Source organism: Agelaius tricolor, unplaced genomic scaffold (assembly GCF_023055355.1).
Source record: "Agelaius tricolor isolate 1412-34295 unplaced genomic scaffold, bAgeTri1.0.p SCAF_1, whole genome shotgun sequence".
NCBI lineage: Eukaryota > Metazoa > Chordata > Aves > Passeriformes > Icteridae > Agelaius > Agelaius tricolor.
The window spans coordinates 80404100-80424178 of record NW_027269261.1 but is presented as its reverse complement, the minus strand read 5'-3'; the positions used below and the strand labels follow the sequence as shown (position 1 = coordinate 80424178).

Sequence of the window (20079 nt, the reverse complement as noted above, 5' to 3'; positions counted from 1 at the left end):
ACCTCTCCCTGCTCTGTCCTGGGTTTTCTGGAAAACAAGCAAATGCCACCCTTGATTTTAAGCATTGCCAACTAGAAGTTTTCAACCCAGTATTTTATCTGACCTTCATGTACTAAGCTTCTGCCATTGTCTGGCCTTCAAGTAGGAGCTCACAGGGTGTTTCCCAAAACTAAAAGGAAAATCTCTTGACATTAGCTTTTCTATAGAGAAAACTAGGAGGTGATTTTTTGTTTTTCTTTTCCCTTTTCTCTATTACTTTTTTGTATGACGGCAACTCTTTCTTTTCAGTCATTTTTGGGCATTTATAGACTTAATTCTCTGTTTTGTGTTTTGTTGTTGTGTTTCAACTTTTGTCATTGTTTTTGGAGACTTGTGTTGTTGTTGTTGATGTGGGGAGGTGTGTAAGGGTTTTTTGGTGGGGTTTTTTTATTGTTTATTTATTGTTTGGGTTTTTTTCAACACGTTGTCACTGTTTCTGCCAAGCTACTGTTTTTACTTTCTTTCCAACCAACCTTACAAAACCTGGCCCAACAGCCTTATCTTATCAAAGCATGGGGTGGGAGGAAGCATCAGTAGGACTGGGAACCATTATCCTCATGTTTCCCAGGTGCTGTAAGCAGAGACATTCCTATATTTCCTTACCTCAGAACAGGTTGGAATAACAATCAGCATTGCTCTTTGGGAGCAGGAATATGTATTTTCCTATCATTACCATTCCTTTTTGTTTTGTTGATGGAGTAAATTTGCTAGGAGGATGTTCTTTATCTGGAGATGGATCGTATTTCCCACTTGTCATTCTTTGACGTGGTGTGGGACCCATGATGGCCTCTGTGTAAATCACCCAAATTGGGAGTGGTAGGTTTGAATGCAAACTCACTCTCCTGGGCTGCGGGCAGGATGGTGCTGGGTCTGCCTGACGGAGCGGATGCAGCCCTATCACCCATCTGCCAGACAAGCCTTTTTTGGAGCATCCGATCCCAAAGGCAGGAGGAGGCTCAGGAGCCCACAGGTGCATGAATTGCCCAATTTTTTTATCTCTTTCCTGGCTCACCTCCTGCTGATGCAAAACCTGTGGTGCGTGTGGGAGGTGAAGAAACGAATGTGAGAGCAGTAAGATTAGCCACCTCTCAGGTGATCTTACCAAAGTGTGGGTTTGGGGTTTTTTTTCTTTTAAATACAGAAGAGTCTTCCCAGCGCTGCTTTCTTAGGACATGCCTTCGTGGATGTGTGCAGGCAGACCTGTGCTTGCCCTGCCTGCACTCAAAGCTGCTTGGCTCTCACCCAGAGCCAATCTTGGAAGCCACATAGCTACATTGGCACAAGGCAGTGCCCAGGTTGACAGCTCTGCCTCTCAGAAGGGCTTGGAACTCTGCTGGTATACTTCATAAGGCTGTTGGACAGGAGATGTTTTCCATCCAACCAGCTTGCAGCATAGAGGAAACATATGGGGACCAATCTTTAGAAAATACTCTGGTTTTTTTTTTTCCTCTTTGCTGTTTATATTTGTCCAAGCCTTTAAAGAAACCATATGATTTCAGCTATCAGCATTGAAATTGCAAACTTTGAGCTTCTGGTTAATTTTTCTTTATGGAAGGGGGATACACTGCCTTTGTGTCAGGAAAATTGTCTCTAGATCCACTGGAATCTCTTTGCCTCCTGTATTTTGGGCATAACATTGAAACTATTTAGCCAAGGCCAAGAAAAGCAGCTGCATTCCCTGGTAAGAAGCTCATTGCAGTTTGACCTGTCTCTGGTTGTTGTGTTGTAGGCTCCAAACTCTGTATTCTGTACAAACATAGTCATCCAGGATCAAAAGCATCCTGACAATTTAAAGGTGAATATAACACAGACTGAATATAACATAGCCTGGAATGTCTCTTATGAAGACAGGCTGAAGAGCTGGGGTTGCACAGCCTGAAGAAGAGATGGCTCTGGAGAGACCTTAGAACACCTTCCAGTGTTCCAAAAGTACTTGGAACTTCCAGTACCAAAAGGAGGCCTAAAAGAATGCTGGAAGGGGGACTTTTTACTGGAGCTTACAGTGATACAGAGCAAGGGTGAATGGCTTCAAACTGACAGATTCAGATTAGGTATTAGGAGGAAATTCTTCAGTGTGAGGGGTGCTAAGCCACTGTAACAGGCTGCCCAGAGAAGCTGTGGATGCCTCATTCCTGGAAGTGTTTAAGGCCAGGTTGGATGGGATTTTGAGCCTTCTGGTCTGGTGAAATGTGTCCCTGCCCATAACATGGGGGCTGGACTTGACGATCTTTAGGGTCCCTTCCAACCCAAACTGTGGTTAAAATGAGAGGCTTTGGAGTATACTAGTGTGAGAGAAGAGCTAAGGTTTTTATCTGAATTCTTAATAGAGAAAGAACTATCCAGTGGACTTGGATTGTTGAGTAATGTCTTAATCCTTTGGACACAGAAATATAAAGGATCATAAATAGGAGGAGATAATACCATTTACCTGCCTTCTCTTGAAACGAAATAAATGTGGAGCAAGGTGATCAGCCTGGAAAAGTCCCAGGTCTGCCTGTGTAGGTCCTTATCCAGAAGGATATACAGGACTTTGCAGGACAGTGCTACCTGTGCCTGTGTTTGCTCTGACTGGTCAGAGTTCATGGTGGGCTAACACAAGTTGCTCCCCATTGCCTGTGGCAGCCCCAGCTGCCATGGGTGAGAACCTACACTTGCTCATTTCCAACTGGGCAGATGAGCCTGCACAAGGTGACATTTCATCTGAAGCTGCTGCATATGTAGCCTTTGGACTCACCAGAATTGCTAGTGCTTTTTTGTGTGACAGAAGAGTACGGCGTCCAAGATAAACTGAGGAGAAGAGATCTGGGTATGCAAGCCTTCATTTAAAAAAGGCATCTTTCATCTCGCTGACAGAGAGGTTCCTGCAGTGCTTTGATTGCCCTTTAATTATGTCTGTTTTTCCTGGTTTGTTTGAAAGGCAGATCTTGTTAAAAAAAGGTGCTGTGTGGAAAGAACTTGGCTGTCTCTGCTGCCCTTCCTTGAGGGCACACAGCAGAGCTGTCAGATTAATTTTTTTTCTGCATTATTAAAATGGAAGATTGTTTCTCGTGGATTTGAATGTAGGCATGGTGTGTTCCTCCCACCTTAGGTGAGGAGGGGCATGAGGGGTCGGATGGTTAAAGCAGACAGAGAAGTCATGAGGTCTGACTTCTTCCCACGCTAACTTCAGCATGATCCCAGAGGAGGTGCTTTAATCCTTCTGCCTTCAGTTTTTTGTTGTGTGCAGCTGGGCTGCCCCAAAGGCTGCAGGAAACCCAGCATGGTGTTGGGGAAGGGAGGCTCTAGAGTGTTGGGGTGAATGCCAGGTGTGGGAGGTTAGCAGCTTGTAGCAGCTCACAGTTTTCATGCTGTTTGATTTTATCTGATATGCCACCATTGTGAAGCCATTTGCCTCAATGAGTATCTCAGCTTTTTTTAAAAGGAGTTAGAAAAAGCATGGAAAAAATCAACAGAAAAAAAAGGGAATAAAGCCTGCCTTGGGTTAGAGAGAAAAGACTGGCTATGTGATAGCCTAGATATATCTAGTCAAATATAGACTAGAGGCTCAACTGCCAAGCAAGCAAAATAACTCAAGAACAGGTTTCTAATCCCTTTACAAATCTCAGTTTTAAAGAAAATCTGTGTAACTTTTGAGGGCTTGACTCATGTGTGTAAGTGCCCAGGCTTGACAGTGCTCTATTTTTAAGTGCTCTCTTTATGTTGAATCTTGGGAGGTGAGATGAAAATGGTTTTTTTAAAAGTAACAACAAATCTTAATATAGCTGAGAATGCGGAACTGCCCTTAGAAAAATAGGTTGGACACATGAAAAGGAATCTTGCTCAGCAGGCTGAAGACGCAGAGCAACTTCTGTGGTTACGTTTTTCTTTCTTCTGGCAATTTTGGGGTGGGGATATAGCTGATGCAGTCACTTGGCCTTACATTTCATTTCTAATGTAAGTCAAATATTCCTGTAGATTAAGAACCTGGATGAAACTGTCTTAGCCCAAACTGGGAAAAAGCTGTTTGCTAAAATTCTGTTTTGTGAAGCTTGAGGCAACCTTGCTCAAAAATAGGAGGTACAGGGTGGGTAGGGAGAAATAGATGCTCCTTTTGAGCTGAAATGGTTCACTACAAACAGGAGAAGACAGGCTGGCTCTCTGTTGCTTCAGAGATGTGATTAGGTTTTAGTTGTCATCTCCTGCCTAGAGTCCTGAAGATTTAAATGGCATGAAAATGAAGTCAGCTGCTTAAAGCCAAAGCTAATCAAATGAGGAGACTCTAAAGTAGGAGGATAATCTTTGACATCTGACAGGCAGTCCTAAATTCCCATGGGATACCTGTGCAGCTCTGCTGTAGTAACATCTGTCTGTTGTGCTGAGACCAACTCTTCTACCTTCAGCCCAGTGGGCTTTGTGTGGCTGGTAAGCCATAAAAACTGAAAACATGAACTTGAAGTCTCAGAAGAGAAGTGACACCATGTGCTAGAGAACTGTTGATGCTGCACACTGAATCTTCTGGTGGCCAGTGGTGTGAAACTCATTTGAGGGATTTCACAGGAATTTTGAGACAGTGGATCTGCTGATGTGGCTGCTTAGGCATGTCTTCTTAAAGATTGTAGTCATTTTTTCATACAGAAATGGGTTGAGTGAATATTCAGTATAGGTAAATTTAAAATTAAAATTTAAGATGTAAAAATATGCAAACACTAGAGTTGAGGGTCTTTTAAAAAACAAAACCCCTGCTCAGGGAATGCAATTATTCAGGGTGTGCATACATCTGATTACCAAACTCCTAAGCTGGTGAGAGCAGCTCTTCAAACTCCTTGAAGCTTCCCCCCAGGCTGTACCAGTACTGCAGGCAAAATGTCCTTGTGAAGGCAAAGGTAGCAAGAAGGGAAGTGGGGTGGATAAAACAGGCAAAGCCATCCTTTGGGTTAGTCTGGGAAAGACTGCAAACAGCTTCTTTTAAAATAATTTTCCTGACTGAGATTTGTGATGTATTTAATGCCTTCACAAAAAGTTGTCTTGGAACAGCGTGGGTTTGGGATGCTGGGGCACAGGCTGGAGGAGGCACTGAGCACCAGCTCCCCTGGCATCCTGCACATGTTCCTGGCTTCAGTCCCCACAGAGGCAGCAGTGTGGGGCTGGGGCTCTGCTGACATGCTGTGCTGGCCTGGGTTGGGTGGGTGCTGTTTCACTCATTCCATGTCCCTTGGCACAGCAGCCTTGGTGAGGACATGGGAGCTGGAATCTCTGGGATGGTGTGTGCACAGAGGGGAGCAGGGGGGCTGCTTGCTGAGCAACTGTGCTGCCCTCTCAGGGCACAGGGGCTGCAGGAAGCAGTGTGTGAATCCCCAATATTCAGACAGGTTATTGCAAGAGAAGTCCCTCACCTGCACTATTTTTCCTCCCTGCCCCAGCTTTTTATACAGCTGTATTATACATGGCAGGGAAAAACGAGTGCTTATAAACTATCACCACGTCACTATTTCCATCTCCCAGCATTGTTAAAAGTGGTAAAGGATGTTGCAGAGCCTGTGTGCAGAGGACGTTGAGAAGCAGCCCTTAGCAAAGCCAGAGCCTGTAGCTTTCCCAAGCCTGTGTGAGCCTCTGCAGCTCCGGGAGGTGGCACCAGCTCGCTGCTCTTACGGTGCTGTGGAAGCACCACCTAAGTGAGCATCGAGGGCTGGGATGGTGCTCCTGCAAAATATCTGGGAAGGTGCTTCTGGCTCCCAAGGCTTTGATTGTTTTTTAAAGCAGTGAGTTCCCAGCCTTTATTCTTCAGGCAGAGAGGAGAGAAACTGTTGCAGGTCTTGGTGGCTTGTGAATTCCTGGTAATTAATCCTCACAGCTTCTGAGATGTGCCAGTAATAGGCATTGTGTCTGTAGAAAAGCCTGGCACACTGCAAGCCCATTATCTAGATACAAAGTACTCTGGTCTATCTGCTCATATCCACTTAAGGATATTTCTTTATTCTGTTAAGCAGCATTGGACTTGTTCTCTGGCTGTGATTTGTGTTTTTCAGAGGGTTTTTTTGTTGTTTTTTCAAGCAGTTATGAAAATGAAATTAGATATGTTCCAACGTGCAATTAATTTTTCCTGTAATTAATTTTTTGTAATAATGGAAATGTTTCTCTTACCCATTCCAGCTGAATGTTAACAGGGTATTGAAGGTCTTACTAAGGAATATTCAAAGTGTTCAACTTAGTGTGAAGCCCAGAAACCTTCACCGGAATAATGGTGTTATTTCTGTGTTTAAAGATTACATATTGCCTAATATTTTTTTAAAAGCTTTTAATAGCCTTTTGAAAAAAGCCTCAACCAAGTACTTTCAAGCATAAGCTATGCTGATGTCAAACTCATGGAAAGATTTAACTTACCCAGAGTAACATGAATTTTTTGGAACATGGTTGTGTTCTTACCAAGATGCTAATAAATGCTGAGCAGTGAGGATTGATTGTAGGAGCATCCCTTTTGCTAAAAGTTTGATAGTGACATTTGAGAGTTCTTGGGTGGAAAGATGGTGGGTGGAGTCTTCCTAGAGTTTGGAGGGTCTGTTGAAATCTGTTTTGGACAAAGTGGCTTTGTCCCCTCTGGTGGCTTATGTAAAGACTTAAGAATGTTATATTGCTTCTTGGGGATTTTACCTGGTGTCCCAGAAGAAAGAAGGTGCTGCTGTAGTGGCAAGGACCAGCATTTGAGCCTCAGCACTCCCCAAGTATCCCTTGCTCAGTGGTCAATCAGGAGTCCATGTGTCACTACTGACAGCTGCTGCTTTCCTCCTCTGCAGGTTTTCATTTCTGTCAACTGCCTCAGCACAGATTTCTCCTCTCAGAAGGGAGTTAAAGGCCTGCCCCTGAATCTTCAGATCGACACTTACAGCTACAATAACAGGAGTAACAAACCTGTCCACAGAGCCTACTGCCAAATTAAAGTCTTCTGTGACAAGGTAAGGTTGAATCAATGTGCCAGTGACTGTTTTGGAAAGGCTGCTTCATAGCTTAGCAGCTTTTTTTTCTTCCTAACTGTGTCACTTGCTATTTTGACTCACTGAGAAGTCCTGTCTGTGTTTAAAACATTTCAACCCCTTCTACTTGGCTCATACATGTTATGATGACCTCAATTAAATTTGCTGCTCTCAAATGCTGGAGTGCTAAGTGTTCCTGAGCATTGACTTTAGAGAAAGGTCAGTCAGTGGCATACTGACACTGGGAAGAGCCTTCAGCAGGAGAAATCATTGCCATTGACTGGAGTAAGTGCAGGCTTGTCTTTTTGCCCAAGTTCTGTTGTGTTGGTCCTTTTAAATTTCTTCATGTTTTCCTGCTGCATTTGTTACTAAAACCCCCAAACCAATAACTTGCAGAGCTTGTGAACAAAAGATGTACCACTGTGAGATACAGCAGCCTAAAAAAGCCCATTTATAAGCTGAATGGGTGCTGTAATTTAACTGCTTTGCCTAACTAATTTAGCACACAGAATTAATGCCTATCCCAAAGCCAGTATTCAACAGAAGCTATGAAAGAAACAGCAGAAGCTGAGCTGAAAGTAGCTGTAAAAGCTTAACTGAGTTTGCAAAGAAAGGCAGTTTCCCAATTTTCATAACCTGTTCCTGCCTGAGCAGTCTTTTGAAGATCCAGGACAAGTGATGTGTAATGTTATTATTTCCAGAGTGCCCAAGATTGTTCTAGGCCATGATAAATGCTTCCTGGACTTCCCCATTCCTTTTGATTGCTGTGAACCATGTTGACTTCCTATTTTGCTGATATCCTGCTTGATTTAGGCCTCTTATTCTTTGAATCTGGACTCCATCTTCATAGGGCAGACTCTTTCAGGTGACAGCTGAAATGCCTCTCAGTGCAGCTGCAGGGCTGAGGCAGGTCTGTCTGTCACCCTCTCTCTGGTCCTGTGCTGGCTTTGCCAGACCTCTGTGTGGTCTTGCCTGGTGTTCCCCAGGACAGTGGCACAAAGATTCATCTCATGTACAATTGTTCTGTCACCCCTTACCTCCCAAAATATCCAGTGCCTCTGCACTGTGCCCCTGCTCTAGCATCCCATTAACTCACCCTGCTATGTTCTGTTGTCCATCTGTGGGTTTTTAAATGGGTTCCTCTGCATTCCTCCCAGCTGGGAGAGCTGCCTGTAGCTGCTCCTGTTGTGATACTTTCTGCAGAAAATTTACAGGGACTTGGCAAAGGCTCTCCAGAGCCATCTTAAAGGCTTGCCAGTAAGCCTGAGGGGCTTGGGTCTCATGAGATTTCTTCAGGCTTTTATTTTTCCTTCTTTTTCTGTTTTCTTTTTTCAAGATGAGACTGAATCAACTGTGTCATCTAATGTTTTTTCACCAGAGTAATCTGGGAATCCTGTGTGCTATCAACCTTTTTTCTCTACAATACAGAGAGGACAGACTTTATACAGGGTAGGGGGGATCTTTTACTCCTAAATTGTCCAATCAATTACTGACACAATGCTAATAAAATGACTGTCAGGCTTGTGCCACTGCAAATAAGACAAATTGGTTAATAAAAAGGCTGATGTGTACCCAGCATATAGACTCCAATGGCTTCCTTCAAGCTATGGCAGAAATTTCAGCAAATCTAGTAATATAGTAATGCCAGTGCATCTTTTATTTCCCTTTGGGACTTTGACTTACATTCCTGATTTATTCCTCCAGATACTTTGCAAATTGTACCTGAATTAAAAGGGAGGAAGGAGAAATGTAAATCAAGATCAGAACAGGATAATAAAATACAAAACTGAATCTTAAAGTACTTTCCTTTCACCCTTCCCTTCTTTTCAGGCTCAACTTCACTCCCTAATTCTCTCCCTTGTCCCCTGCACTGCTGCAGGGGAGTGGGGGCTGTGGTCAGTTCTTCACACATCTCTGATGCTCCCTCCTCCTCAGGGGGAGGACTCCTCACTCTTCCCTGGCTTCAGCGTGGGGTGCCTCCCATGGGAGACAGTTTCCACAAACTTCTCCAACATGAGCCCTTCCCACAGGCTACAGTTCTTCACAAACAGCTTCAGCATGGGCCCCTTCCATGGGGTGCAGTTCTTCAGGAACAGGCTCCTCCTGTGTTGGTGCCCCAGGGGCCACAAGTTCTGCCTGCAAACCTGCTCCAGCATGGGCTCCTTTCTCTGTGGGGCCACAGGTCCTGCCAGAACCCTGCCCCAGCACAGACTTCCCATGGAATCACAGCCTTCTTTGGGTATCCCCCTGCTCTGGTCTGGGGTCCTGCACAGGCTGCAGCTGGATCTCTGCTCCCCCATGGGCTTCCATGGGCTGCAGGGGAATCTCTGCTCCAGTGCCTGGCTTCCCCCTTCTGCACTGACCTTGGCATCTGCATAGCTGTTTCTTTCATATATTCTCACTTTGATCCTGGCTGCAGAACACTTTTTCTTAAATACATAAGCCCAGAGGCACTACCACCATTGCTGATGGGCCTTGGCCATCCTAAGCTGACTGGCATTGGCTCTGCTGGGCATGGGGAAGCTGCTTTTTGGAATTAACATCCCCTCAGAGAATCCATGCCTGTAGCCCTGCGTGCTGTCATATCATACACAAACCCCATGTACTCATGGACCCTAGTGCTGGCTTCAGGCTCCTAAAGAGCATTGGCATTTCAGAAGGAGCACCTGTTTTTTGCCCTGTGTTGAATTGTGTGTAATCAACCAGCTGCTTTTGAATGTTTATAGGACCATTGTTACTATAATATCCATCCCTGAATGTGGTTGTCCTCATGTGACCACTCTCACCTGTAGAAGTTCTGTTACCCATGTTTTCTTCATGGAGGGCCAAGCCTGTGGTGTGGAGGTCTGTTGGAAAAAACGCAAACCAGCAGAAAATTATGAACTTGTGGCCACCAACACAGATGTCTCCTCTATTCCTTTGTCAAGGCTGTGCTTGCAGTGCCTGGGATGTTTGGTTTTCATCTGCTTCTGTGTGGTTCCAGGACAGTATGGGTATAATGGTGTCATCCTGTAGAATGTTATGGCACAACCTGCCTTCAGGCTTGGCCCAGCAGTATTTGGGCTGAGCAGGGATGAGGCTGACCTGTCCCAGAGGAAGATCTTCTCTATTCTCAATGGAACCTCAGCTATGCATCCATATGAGAAGAATTAAATCCAGGGTTTCAGTGTTTCACTGACTAGAGCTCATGTTGCCCTCTGGGATCTGCTGTTACTCTAGTAGCAGGGGCAGTGCTGTGGGAAGGCTTTCATGGGATGGTAGAAACAAATGAGTGGGATGCTGTTGGAAGGAAAGAGTGGGTGTAAGGCTGCTGGAGCATTGATGTCCATTGAATGGGCAGCAGCATGGAGCTGCTCTTTCAGTTGAGTGATAACAGAATGGTTTGGGTTGTAAAGCACCTTTAAAGGTCATCTAATCTAGATCTCTGCCATGGTCAGGGATACATTCCATTAGGCCAGCTTACTCAAAGCCCCATCCAACCTGGCCTTGAACACCTCCAGGGATGGAGCATCCACAGCTTCTCTGGCCAGCCTGTTCCAGTGCCTCACCACCCTCATCAGAAAAAAACCTTCTTCTTATATCCAGTATAAAACTGTCCTCTTTCAGTTTGAAACCACTGCTCCCAGAGCTCTGCTGGCAAGGCAGAAAAGCCTGTTATCAAGACTTAACTTTTTTTTTTCATGTGGGTTTTGAGATGTATTTACCTGGGCCTCAGTAGCCTGCATCAAGTTGACTTTCAAGCAGGGAATGGGAGGGCAGAGGTTTTTCTCAAAATGCGTGCTCATATTGAATCAGCATGTTCTCCACAAGGAAGCAGATGCTGTTCTGTAGCAGAGTGTTTGAGTAGCACAACCTTATTATTTCCACATGAAAGGTAAAAATCAGATGTGGAACCTTATCTAATCTTCCTGCTGTCAAGCTGAGATGTTGTGACTGCACTGGACGCAGAGGGGTTCGGGTCCAGCTGAGGTTTAGGTGGGATGTCTTCACTGTAGCGGGCTATATCAGCTTTATTGGGCCAAGCAAAGCTGGCAATGCCTGTGTCTTCATGAGTATTTTTTTCTCTCTTTCACTGCAGCTGCCTGAAGCTGTTTTTTTCCCCTTCATTGGGTGGAAGAAAAGATGATATGTGTTAATGTGTGTCAAATATCTTGGCTAATTTTCTGTTTTATTGCTGGTGCAGATAAGCCCAGTGCTATCAGCAGGGAATAGGCAGCCTGGCATCTATAGAGCATTGATTTACTGGGAAGTGAGGTGGGCTGTTCCCATTCTCCCATGCACCATTAGGCACAGATTCCCACCCCATGGCCACAGGAGTTTTGACACCTCATTTTCTGTAGCTAATCACGTCTTCCTCCAGTACCATGCAAGGATGTGGGTGTGTTTTGGCAGCTTTGAAGGAGAGGGAATGAGAAGTCATGGCTTGGTGTGGCCAGGTAACTGTTACCTTTTGCCCTGCTTTGCAGGAGGGCATTGGGAGACAGCTAGAACTTGTGTATACCAGTTTTGGTGACCTGGTGGTAGCACAAGGACTGAGTGTTGGGGATCTCCTGTGGGCTTATCACTTCATGCAGCTGGCAATGTGACATCCCTGACTTAACCCACAGTCACGTGTGAGGTCTGGGCAGAGCTGGAGGAATGAACACTATTCCAAAGCTTCTTTCTTCCTTTTCTTTCTCTGTCATAGCTGTCTGCACCTTGCAGAAAACATGGCAACATGGCACTGTCTCCTCTGCTGCTTGGTTTGGAAGGCCAGGAACAGTGCAGGCATGAACCCAGTTAGGGAATCTGTGGATTCCACCATGGCCTGGCCCTGATAAAAAGAAGAAATAATCCCTGCTTTAAAGCAGTGCATGTCTGCAGCTTGAGCTCAGTGGAGGCTGGTGCAACTGCTGCAGGCTCTATGTGAAATGTGCAGGAGGTATCTTGCACTTGGTGATCCAAATGTGGTGTGACTTTAATGACAATCAAGGGATCTCCTAAACTGGGAGAACCTGCAATTCTTTGTTTTAAACCCTTCAACTATACTTTTATCTAATGCTTTTCACAATCCTTATAGATGTGGGTATCTTTTGTCACCATATCTCAATCTGACTTGAAAGAAAAGCAAGCATTTGCATCTTGGATATGGTTGTTGGATTTCATTAGATGGTAGGAGTTAGAAGTAAGCAGATCTCAAAGTTGACACACACTCTGGCAAACCTGCGGCTCAGGTACTGTGGAACTGACCTCCACAAACATAGCTCTGGAAGAGTTGGTGTTTCTGCCTCTGCAGCTGAAAAAAACCTAAAAAATTAAAAATATCTTATCTTTCTCTTTCCCCCTCCTCTTCTTCTTCACTCACCCATTGCTTTCCCTTAATCTTTTGTCTGACAGGGAGCAGAGAGGAAGATCAGGGATGAAGAGCGAAAGCAGAGCAAAAGAAAAGGAAAGTGCACTGATCCCAGCTCTCAGTTGAATGCCTGTAAGTAGAACTTATTCTAGCAGTATTTTAAATATTGAATTTCATTTTGGCTACAAATAGCTTGTGCAGTAGAACTCTCAAGTTAATTTTTATCCTCTGTGGACCAGTGCTTGTTTTAAGCAATTCCTTATGGAACAGGCATTGTGTTTTGCAACACACTGGGTCATTTAGGGTTTCGTTCTGTATAGTTCTTTCTGTCCAAGACAGGGTCCTGCTGTGTATTTAGTCAGGATGGGTTGTAGCAGTTGAAGTGGTGAGGTGAGGGTGGGATTTTTGGGCTTAGAGACCCTCCCAATCCAGGTGGCAGTGAGAATGATCAGTTTCAAATATTGTCAGCTTGATCCTAAACTTAGCTTTTAACTTACATTAAAAAACGTGTTTGCAACTTGTCAGCAAGGCCGTGGCAGCCTTGAGGCTGAGCCTCCAGCCTCTCAGCCCTATGCTCACTCTTCTAGAGCAAAGTAGTCCTTAGCAAGTCATTTCAGAGTGTCTGCATGTGTGAAGTATGTGGAGACTTCAGCATCACCGTACCTAAAGGATGAGGAGTTTCTTCCTGCTGAGCATCTTCCTTTAGCTGCTGTGGCTGGCAGATGCTGTGTTTGGATGAGTGGTTATTCAGCAGCAGAGCTGCTCAGAGGCAGATGTGTCTCCCTGTTGCTGGCTGGCACGGGTCAGGCGCGTGCTCTCGCTCGCTGTGCTGCCGACAGCCCGACTGGTCCAGCCAGCGCGCGCCTTCAGCTCGCCCGGCAGGATTTTCCTGACACAGCAGGTACAGGCTGCTGGAGCAGCTTCAGAACATAGTGCTGAAGGGAACCCATTTGCTCAAGGGAAGCTGTGGAAAGGGCTGGGTTTTTGGTTTCTTTCAGAGCACGTCACAAGAGGCAGGTTTAGCGCACTGTTAGCGTTTCACAAGTGCAGCAGCCCCAGCGGCTCCCAGAAGATTACTGTGTGCAACCCTTGGCATCTGGAAAGGGAAGGCAGCTTCAGTACACATTGCCCAGGATCTCATGGTTTGACAAAAGCTGCTTTCCAATGTTAATTTTCCAGGCTTGGGCTTAGCCTGATGTGATCCTTATTTTCCTGGAAAGTATGATCTTTGGCTTCCAAGTTCTTCTGTGGGAAGTTTTTGATTCCTGGAAGCCCTAAGCTGTTATACTCACTTCCAGGATCACAAGTGCCATGTGTACATGAGCTCTTCAACAGCAGAAACAGTTGGTGGCTTTTGGGCAAAGGTATTTTTACAGAAATTGAGAAATCTTAAAAAAATCCATTTTGCAAGGAGAAGATAGTGTATTTTCTACTGAGGACATGAGAAATGGTTTTGTTTGAAAAACATTTATTTTGTTTGCAGTTGTTTTGACCTCAGATGGATGTGTTTCCACTTGGTAAAATAAAGTCTTCAACTGTGATAGTTTGACATGAATGTGTCTGAAATGTGGTTTAAGGCACCTTCTGCCTCACTTTCTCCTCAGAGGGTCTTTGTGGATGAAGTCTGCCCTCTTGGTGGGTTGTGTCACATCAGCTGGTACATTGTGAGAGCCAGAGAGCTCTGTGGGAGACAGATCCTGGAGGAATGGACTAGGGGCTGGCACCCTGAGGTGACCAGGAGGAACAATGGGAGGAACTAGAATGTGAAACTTGGAAGTGTGGAATCAAAATGTAACTTTAAATATAACAACTTGCATAAACCAGTGTTTGTACTCACTCTGTGGTGCTGACAGCTACTGTGGTGCTGTCTCTTTAAGACGCTCCCAATTGGGAGCACACAAGTTGTCCCTTTTCTTCTTTGTATCCTCCTGGCATAGGAATACCAGCAAGCTTTTGAGGGACTGGAGAGGGAGAAGGTGGGGCAGGGACTGATTTTTGCCCTCTGTTTGGATGGCTGACTTGGTACATGGAAGACCTCAGTTCCTCTCTTGGGCTGATGCCATGTTATTGTCCATCCTAATTAATATCTAAACAAAGTAGAGCTGTTCAGCTGGAGAGGTGGAGAAAGCTTTGACAGCTCTGAGAAGCAAACCCTCAGGGCACAGCTCCTCAGCTGAGAGGGAGGCAACCAAAGTTCCAACTCCCTTTACCACAGGAGCTTTTTGCTTTGACTCTGACTGCAGAATACCCTTGTTCAGCAGTGTCTATACCTTTTAGATGATGTAGGGCCCCATCAGAGCCTTCAGTATCCTCAATCCCAATCTTTGTTTCCACAGTTTCTGATGTCAAAGTGCCCATGCTTCCCTCACACAAACGTACCGACATCACCATCTTCAAGCCCTTCATGGACCTCGACACTCAGCCTGTCCTGTTCATCCCTGATGTTCACTTTGCAAACCTGCAGCGTGGGGCTCACGTGAGTAAAGCTCATAGCTGTGGGGATGAGGAGGCTGAGATGTTTTTGCAAAAGGCCTGGGATGCTGTGTGTGTGTATGTACATATGAAATGTCAGACTGCATCAGTGCTGTAATCAAATACAGGCTGAGTCTCACGTGGGCAAGAAATGTTCCTCCAAGATACATTGGCTGAAGTTAACTGGGGGTCTTTCACCATAATATTATTTTCTTGTCAAGTCCAGTTTCTGTGAACCTGAAAGGATTTTTCCATTTCATGAACTGCAGGGTGGTTTTTACTTGGGACATCCCTTGGGATCCTGGTGTGCTGTTGTGCAGCACAGACTCCTCCAGATCCTGCTGCAGGGTGAAAATCTACCCTGTGGAACTGGCCTGTGTGTCAGCTCTGTGATCCACTGCCAGGGTGCCCTGCCTCAGTGTTCCTGGAAAGTTCCAGCTTACAAGAAACAGGAAGGGGAAAAATTAGCATGCAACCAGGTTTCAAAATCTGGAACTTTGCTGTGCCAGGAGTTCTGCCATGCTCTAACATAATCTAAACCTTACTTTTTAAGAGCATTGCCTGAACTCCTAGCAAAGAATGGAGAATAAACTTGTATCCATAAGTCTGACATTCTTGCATGTTTTTCTACTAAGGCCTTAGTGCTGAGTTTTGTCAGAAGATTCTACACCAGTCCAGGGAGGAAGCTAGTTAGCTTCTTTTTGTTCCTGTCTCTCATTTGAGATCCTTTATTACTTTATATGAAAAAAGGTAAAGAAGATGTTTACTGGCTTTTGGAGCCAAAGTATCATTTGATTTAGCGTTGAAAGATTATAAGAGAAAATTAACTCTAGTTCTGGATGAAATACTCACAAAATCTCCCCTTTGTTTTTAAAGGTCCTTCCTGTTGCTTCAGAAGAACTAGAGGGTGAAAGGTAAGATCTGCCCTTCAACCTCCTGACACCTTGCCCTCAGACAGAGGGATAAGTCCCTGTAATTGTTCCACTGCTAACTTTTTGCCCTGTCAATGACAGCTCCAACCTGAAGAGAGGAGCTTATATTGGTGAAGAGGACTTTATTGCTACTCCAAATAAGATGGCCAGAGTAGAAGAGCCAAAAAGAGGTATTTTCTTCTTTCAGGGACTGAATTTTTGGAGTATTTATACATCATGATAGAGAGAGGCTACTGAGGTTAAAGAATGTTTTAATTCATATTGATGTATACTTCAGACTGATTTTTCTGGCTTTGAGTAGCGACAGTTCCTGTATCAAGATATGGTTCAGCTCTGTAAATATTTTAGGTTGTGAGAATTTCTGGGGGTTTCTGCCAACTCAGACAGTAATGGGCTCTGAACCTCTAAGGAAAGAGTCATGATGAGGTGAGCAGCTTACAGTGTCCCTCATGGACTGGGGCAGAGAATTCATCATGTAATCTGCTACAAAATACTGGGGAAATCTCCTCCAGGACTTCAAGCAATGAGCACCAGGAACTGGTTCTGGGTGTAAAACTGTTGCATCTTTCATGGTGCCAGGAAATTGGATGTTCACCTCTGAAAGCCAAGCTAAGAGAATATTCAGCTGATTTTTAACTGAGTTTCAGTCTTTGCAAGTTCATGTTGCTGTGGTGTTATGGAAGGAGATGAGAGGTCCCTTTGGGGTGTTGGAGGGTGGTGTGCCTGATTGATGATAGTTGTGTTTGGAAGGACTGCAACAAAGCTTGAAGTATTAAACCTATGAAGAAGCAAATGCTAAGTCTAGCAAGTCTGACCATAATGGGGCTGCACTTCTGCAGTTTGGATAAACTAGTAAGGAAGGATGAATTTTATAGAAGGAAATCCAACTTCTTGTTTTTTTCATGTTGCTGCATGTCATAAAAGAAGCCCCATGAGATTCTCTCTCCTTTGGTTGACTCTCATCTGACCTGTGCTGTAACTGAGACTGTGTCCTGTCTTCTCTTTTCAAATCTACAGTCCACCCTTTTTAAAGCTGCCTTTAACAGGCAAATTTGGCAATGCATCAAGGTGCTGTGCTGTCCTGAGTTCACCTTGTTCCATTAGAAATGCCAGTAATTGTTGCATGTTGCAGGTGTGTCAAAGCTGTGCCTGATGAACCCTTGCAAACAATCCAGGCTGCAATACCTGGTCATTAGAAGATGGATTAAAGACAGCAAAGCTGTTAAAGTCCAAGCTTTCTTGCTCTCCTGACTAATTCCTCAGCCTTAATGCAGTTTTTAATGAGGCTGATGCTACATGCAGTGAGTCTGTGCTAGCTTGAGAACGCTAGGGATGCTCACCTAATTGGGGTTCCTGCTCTTTCATTCCCCTCCTAGAGCAGACCAAGCCTGCACTGTATGTCAGCTCTGGTGTAAGAGTATTACTGAAACACAGCAAGGGGCAGGAAGAAAGATGAGACAGTGCAGAAGAGCACAGAACTGTACAAATAAATTATTTAAAAATTAGGAGCTGGCCAAGATGGCTTCACCTGCTGTCATAGCATCTGTCAAATCATTTGATTGTGGAAGGTCTTATGGCAAATGACTAAGATATAGAGGAACCCAAGAGTCTCAAAGATTTGTGTTTTGTGTTCCTCCTTTATTTCTTTCAAATATGACCTTTTCTCTAATAATAGAGAAAATAAAGAAAATACAGAGGTATTTTGACAATAAAGATGCTTGAGCATACAGTGGCTTTATGTGCAAGAAGTAAGTTTTGAGCTAACCTAGCAGTGTGTTTGTGCTACAGTGTTAAATGAATATTGAATGTATGCATGTCTATTTCTTCATGAGGTGAGGACCTTATGAAGAAATAGACATGCATACAGTCAATATTCATTTGGATATTCAATATTCATTTCATCACAGTGGATGTCTCTGTGTGCTTAGCCACTGTGGGATACAGATTTTTCCTGAGGAGCAATTGCACAGTTAATTCCTCTCCAAATTGCTTTCCAGTGTTGCTGTATGTCCGGAAAGAGTCAGAGGAGGTCTTTGATGCACTGATGTTGAAGACACCATCTCTGAAAGGCCTCATGGAAGCTGTAAGTAATGAGGTCATTTTGTAGTCCTTGAGAAGAAGCCCTGGCTACCCAGTCCTTACACACTGGCCAGTCACAGCTTGTGTCCACACATTTCTGCCCTTCTGGATAAGAAGAATAAGGAAGATTTCCTTTCAATAACATGGAAATTAATGCAAATAATGCTTTAATTTATTGTTGAGGGAATTCAGGAGGCTTGTCTTTTAAGTACCTTACCCCACATTTTTGGGGTCTGGTGTAAGAAGCCTTCCTGAAGATCCAGGTCTGTCAGACTTGATTATTGGATGTTCCTCTTGTCAGAGAGGGTACTTTTGCTAGGAGATGGAGTGATTTTCAGAATGTATCCAGTGGCTTGGGTTTGTTTCAGCCTTTCAAAACCATGTTTGGGGCCCTCCACTGCCCTTTCACAAGCTGGTAATGCAGAGCTGCAAGTCCCAGCTTCTCTGTGTTGCTGAATACTTTTATATTTCTGCACACATGTGTGAAATTGCTCTCTGCTGCTTGACTTCCAAAATAGCCTTCCACTATCCCTGCTGCTGCAGAGCAAGGGAAGTACAGAGCTTAAGTCCAAGGAATGGTGTAATATTTGGCATGAGCTCAGAACTGACACTTGTCTGTCTCTTTCTGTGACTAATGCCTCTGCTCAGGGAACAGGGGCTTTGGGGATATGCAGACAGGTCTAGCCATTAACTTTTGGTTGTAGAGATAGTTGTGTAACCAGAATCTTTATCTCTTCCTGGCTGTGAGGCTTTGCCAGCTGGACAGTGGGGGCTAGTGGAGAGAGGGTTTGAAGGCTGTCAAGTCCTTCCTTACCCCATGGTCCTGAAGTGCAGCTGCACCTCCGTTGTTTCACTTGGATTTCTTAAAGCAAGGAACCAAGTACTCAGAGCTGTAGCTTGGGAGAAACTCCCTGTACATTTGCATGTCAAAGCAGTGTCTTGGTTTGGTACTTAGTGTGGTGTGATAGAGCAGTTTGCCAGAATAAACCAGGCTTAGGTTACTGACCTCAAGACTTTCTGGAGGTTGTGCAGTGAAGTGCCATGGTCAGTGGCTGTGGCTCCACACTGGTGTCACCCTGCTGGGGAAGGAGAATGTTTCTGATCACCTCATGCCCTTAGCGCAGAGGTCCTCTCTCTGTTGCTATTTTCTTCTTTCAGCCACTGTCATGACTAGTTTTCACTTGATCCCTCTGACACTAAGTTTAAAAATGGTTTTCAGTATGCCAAGAGAACAGAGAGCCAAGAGAGAATGAGAGTCAGGGTGTGGAGTGGGCTTTTAGTGGGTGGGCTTTTGAGAGTAGGGGCAAGAGGCTGCTGTATGAGAAGTATCCAGATTCAAACATGGTTACATTTTTTGTACAGAAGTTAGCTAAATGCAGAGAAGGGGTTCTGATCTGTACATTTACACTATAGTTTGGGATTTAGTGGTGCCTTTATAGGGCAGAGCAGTTGTCCTCATTTGCAGGCTTTTTGTTGTGGTTGTTCTTTTCTGTAAAATAGGAAGCGAAAGACAATGACATCAGTCTCCTTGCTTCACCAATCATTGCTTTCTTTTGTTCTAGATATCTGACAAGTATGATGTTCCTTTTGATAAAATAGGAAAAATCTTCAAAAAATGTAAAAAAGGGTGAGTATGTACCTGTGCAGTAACTGCCTAAGAATATGAACACCTTTTTCAAAGCTGTAGGCAGATGTGCTGTATAATTCCTCCATGCACTGCAGATATGTGAATGCCATTTGCTGTTATGTGTGTGTGCACACAAGTACACACATTGCAACATCATCCACAGAGCTGAAGACTATGGGAAGGCCCTATAGAAATATGTAGTCTGGCTTCCTGGGTAAATACAAGTCACTGAGCCTCTCTGAGCTAGTTATTTGAACCAGAGTTGATCATGTCAGAGGAAGAAGAGTTCAATTTGTTGAAAGACTCCCAATGACAAAGAACCTCCTTCAACCTATGTTAAATTGTTACAGTGGTGACTGGGTTTACTGTATCTGCATTTGGCTACAATTACTGAACTCTGGTTGTATTTTTGTGGGCTAAATTGAAGAGAACTTAGCTGTGAAGTGTCTGTTTCTCCCAGAGGCCATACTTAATCTTTTTATTTTGTAGCATAAGTAATTGAGTTTCTGAACAGTGTCTGCTTTTGTTTTATCTTTTAATTTCTCAGTAATTTTTTTGGGTTGTCTATAAGTGGTTGTCAGTTTGGTGTCTCAGCCCCTTCTCCTTCTAGCCAGAAAATTACACCCTTCCAGGGTTGTGCTTTCATAGCAG

At 44.4% G+C, this 20079-nt stretch overlaps 1 protein-coding gene across 1 annotated transcript in view; it reads left to right on the top strand.

Annotated features, from left to right (window-relative positions):
* GRHL1 (grainyhead like transcription factor 1) overlaps positions 1-20079 on the top strand; it is a 41301-nt gene that overhangs the window by 17623 nt on the left and 3599 nt on the right. Inside the window, exons 9-15 of the mRNA XM_071440979.1 lie at positions 6810-6968; positions 12363-12450; positions 14655-14794; positions 15667-15704; positions 15804-15892; positions 17720-17805; positions 19364-19428. Coding sequence (XP_071297080.1) covers positions 6810-6968; positions 12363-12450; positions 14655-14794; positions 15667-15704; positions 15804-15892; positions 17720-17805; positions 19364-19428 — 665 coding nt within the window. The remainder of the gene's footprint in view (positions 1-6809; positions 6969-12362; positions 12451-14654; positions 14795-15666; positions 15705-15803; positions 15893-17719; positions 17806-19363; positions 19429-20079) is intronic.